The sequence below is a fragment of the Enhydra lutris genome, unplaced genomic scaffold (genome assembly GCF_002288905.1).
Source record: "Enhydra lutris kenyoni isolate GAN:26980312 unplaced genomic scaffold, ASM228890v2 scaffoldscaffold4, whole genome shotgun sequence".
In the NCBI taxonomy this organism is placed as follows: domain Eukaryota; kingdom Metazoa; phylum Chordata; class Mammalia; order Carnivora; family Mustelidae; genus Enhydra; species Enhydra lutris.
In genome coordinates this window covers 42306865-42309095 of record NW_019154088.1, presented here as the reverse complement: position 1 = coordinate 42309095, position 2231 = coordinate 42306865, and the positions used below count along the sequence as shown (strand labels likewise).

At 45.7% G+C, this 2231-nt stretch overlaps 1 protein-coding gene across 1 annotated transcript in view; it reads left to right on the top strand.

The window, feature by feature from the left end:
- The window catches only part of LOC111140694 (fibrous sheath CABYR binding protein), a 3275-nt gene extending 2284 nt beyond the window's left edge, over positions 1 to 991 (top strand). The window contains exon 2 of the mRNA XM_022492905.1: positions 3 to 991. Within this exon, the coding sequence (XP_022348613.1) occupies positions 3 to 808 (806 nt within the window). The 3' untranslated portion in view covers positions 809 to 991. The remainder of the gene's footprint in view (positions 1 to 2) is intronic.
- Positions 992 to 2231: the final 1240 nt, after the last annotated feature.

Below are 2231 nucleotides of genomic sequence, written 5' to 3'. Positions count from 1 at the left end.
TTGGTCTCCACCAGCTGAGGAGGGCCCTGAAGAAGAGGCCGGAGATGGAATTTGGTCTCCACCAGCTGAGGAGGCTCCTGAAGAAGAGGCCCCCGCTGAAGTTTGGTCTCCACCAGCTGAGGAGGGCCCTGAAGAAGAGGCCGGAGATGCAATTTGGTATCCACCAGCTGAGGAAGCTTCTGAAAAAGAGGTCCCAGCTGAATTTTGGTCTCCACCAGTTGAGAAGGGCCCTGAAGAAGAGGCTCCAGATGGAATTTGGTACCCACCAGCTGAGGAGGGCTTTGCAGAAGAGGTTCCAGCTGAAATAAAGTTTCCACCAGCTGAGGAGGGCCCTGTAGAAGAGGCTCCAGCTGAAATTTGGTCTCCACCAGCTGAGGAGGCCCCTAAAGAAGATATCCCAGCTGAAGTTTGGTCTGCACCAGCTGGGACATCCCTTACTGAACTTCAGCATCCATCAGTTGAAGAAACTACTTTAGAAATGGTCCCTGTCGACAAACAGTTTCCAGCAGCTAAAGAGGACTTTATTACACAAATCTCTGTAGAAGATGTCCCTGCTGAAGTTCAGCCTCCACCATCTGAACACGTTGCTGCAAATGAGGCTTTGGTAGACCATATGTCTACCGGCTATCAATATACCCAGACAACAGATGTCCCAGTGGTAAAATTAGAATCACTGGTTTTGGAAGATCAGCAAAAACCTGAAGAGCCTTTGGAACTGGATCCTGCCCCTGAAGATTTGTCTAATATCAATAAAGAACAGGTCCCCACCTATGAAATTGAGGGAGTCCTACATGTAGAAATAAAATAGGGGCCTCTTCCTCAGCTGTAATCAGGTCTTAACTAAGCTAGCAATCAGAAGCTAGGGGCTTCTGGACATATGCACTTTAGAAAAGTATAGGCATTTGGAAGTAGCTTTGTGAACAGGGAAATAAAAGGAAACCCCAAGATGCGGACCACTGGCTGGAAAATGAACAATAAAAACTAGCAGTTTAAAATTAGTGTGTTATTTTCATTCAAATCTAGCATATATAAAATACCCATTTGGAAATGAAGTAAGTTGATGATTGAAATAATTACTTAAAATATCCTTTCTATAATAAACCCTGTTGAAAAGGGTAAAGTATATTCTATAGCTTTATTTTCTTTTCACTACATGTAGCTTGTACTGGAAAAGGCAGTTTCTTTGCTGCCATTCTCTCATCTACTTTAAATTCCTTGAGTTCTAGTCACATAGCTAAAAGTATATGTTTTTCTTTCTCCTCACTATAATACATATCACTAATTCTCCTTCTGTTTGATTCCTTCTGAGACCAGCATTTCTTTCCTGTTTCCATCCATATATTATTGCATATTTTACATTTCCATATCTGGATGGGGAAACAATTCCTTTGTAAAAAACCTTCATTTTAATGAAGATAGTCTAAATAAAGTATTTTATTTTTATTTTTTTAAAGATTTTATTTATTTGACAGAGAAAGAGACAGCAAGAGAAGGAACACAAGTTGGGGGGGGCCGGAGAGGGAGAAGCAGGTCTCCTGTAGAGCAGGGAGCCTGACGTGAAACAGAGCTTGATCGCAGGACCCTGGGATCATGACCTGAGCTGAAGGCAGACGCCTAACAACTGAACCACCCAGGCACCACCCAGATAAAGTATTTTAAAAGGTGTATAAACATAAAGAAAAATACACTTAGATGGACTTGAGGGCGTATTTCTGCTTAGTTTTGTAAGGGCCTTGTTGGCCAGAGGGAGCCATTTCATTGTGGGCTTGGGTTGACCCTTCCCCTCCCGGAGGAACTTGCTTGCAGGCCCTGGATATGGGGGCGGGCCAGGCCAGATGGAGACATCCAATCAGTGGGGTGCGCATATATTTGCTATGGTGAGTTGGAATTCAATTGGCCACCCCTATTGCTGACCCAGCGTGACTCTGCAGTTTTCCCTGTGTGTTGCAGTCTCATTGGCTACCTGTGTGTGGGCCAGGCTCAACCACCTCTATAAAGGTTAGTTTGTGAGGCAGGGGAGTAGTAGTGATAGGGAGGGGGTCGTCGGGAGCGTGGGTCCTCGAGAGCATCATGAGCGACGCCAGGGAGCAGCCATCGCCGGGGAGTGGCCTCGAGGCAAAGGGGAGTCCTAGGGTAAGGGGAATCGTGGGGTAAGGGGAATCGTGGGGGTCGGTGTCCTGGTTGTCGTTGCCTCTTTGTAAGAGACGGCCCTGACTGGTTCGGTTTGATTA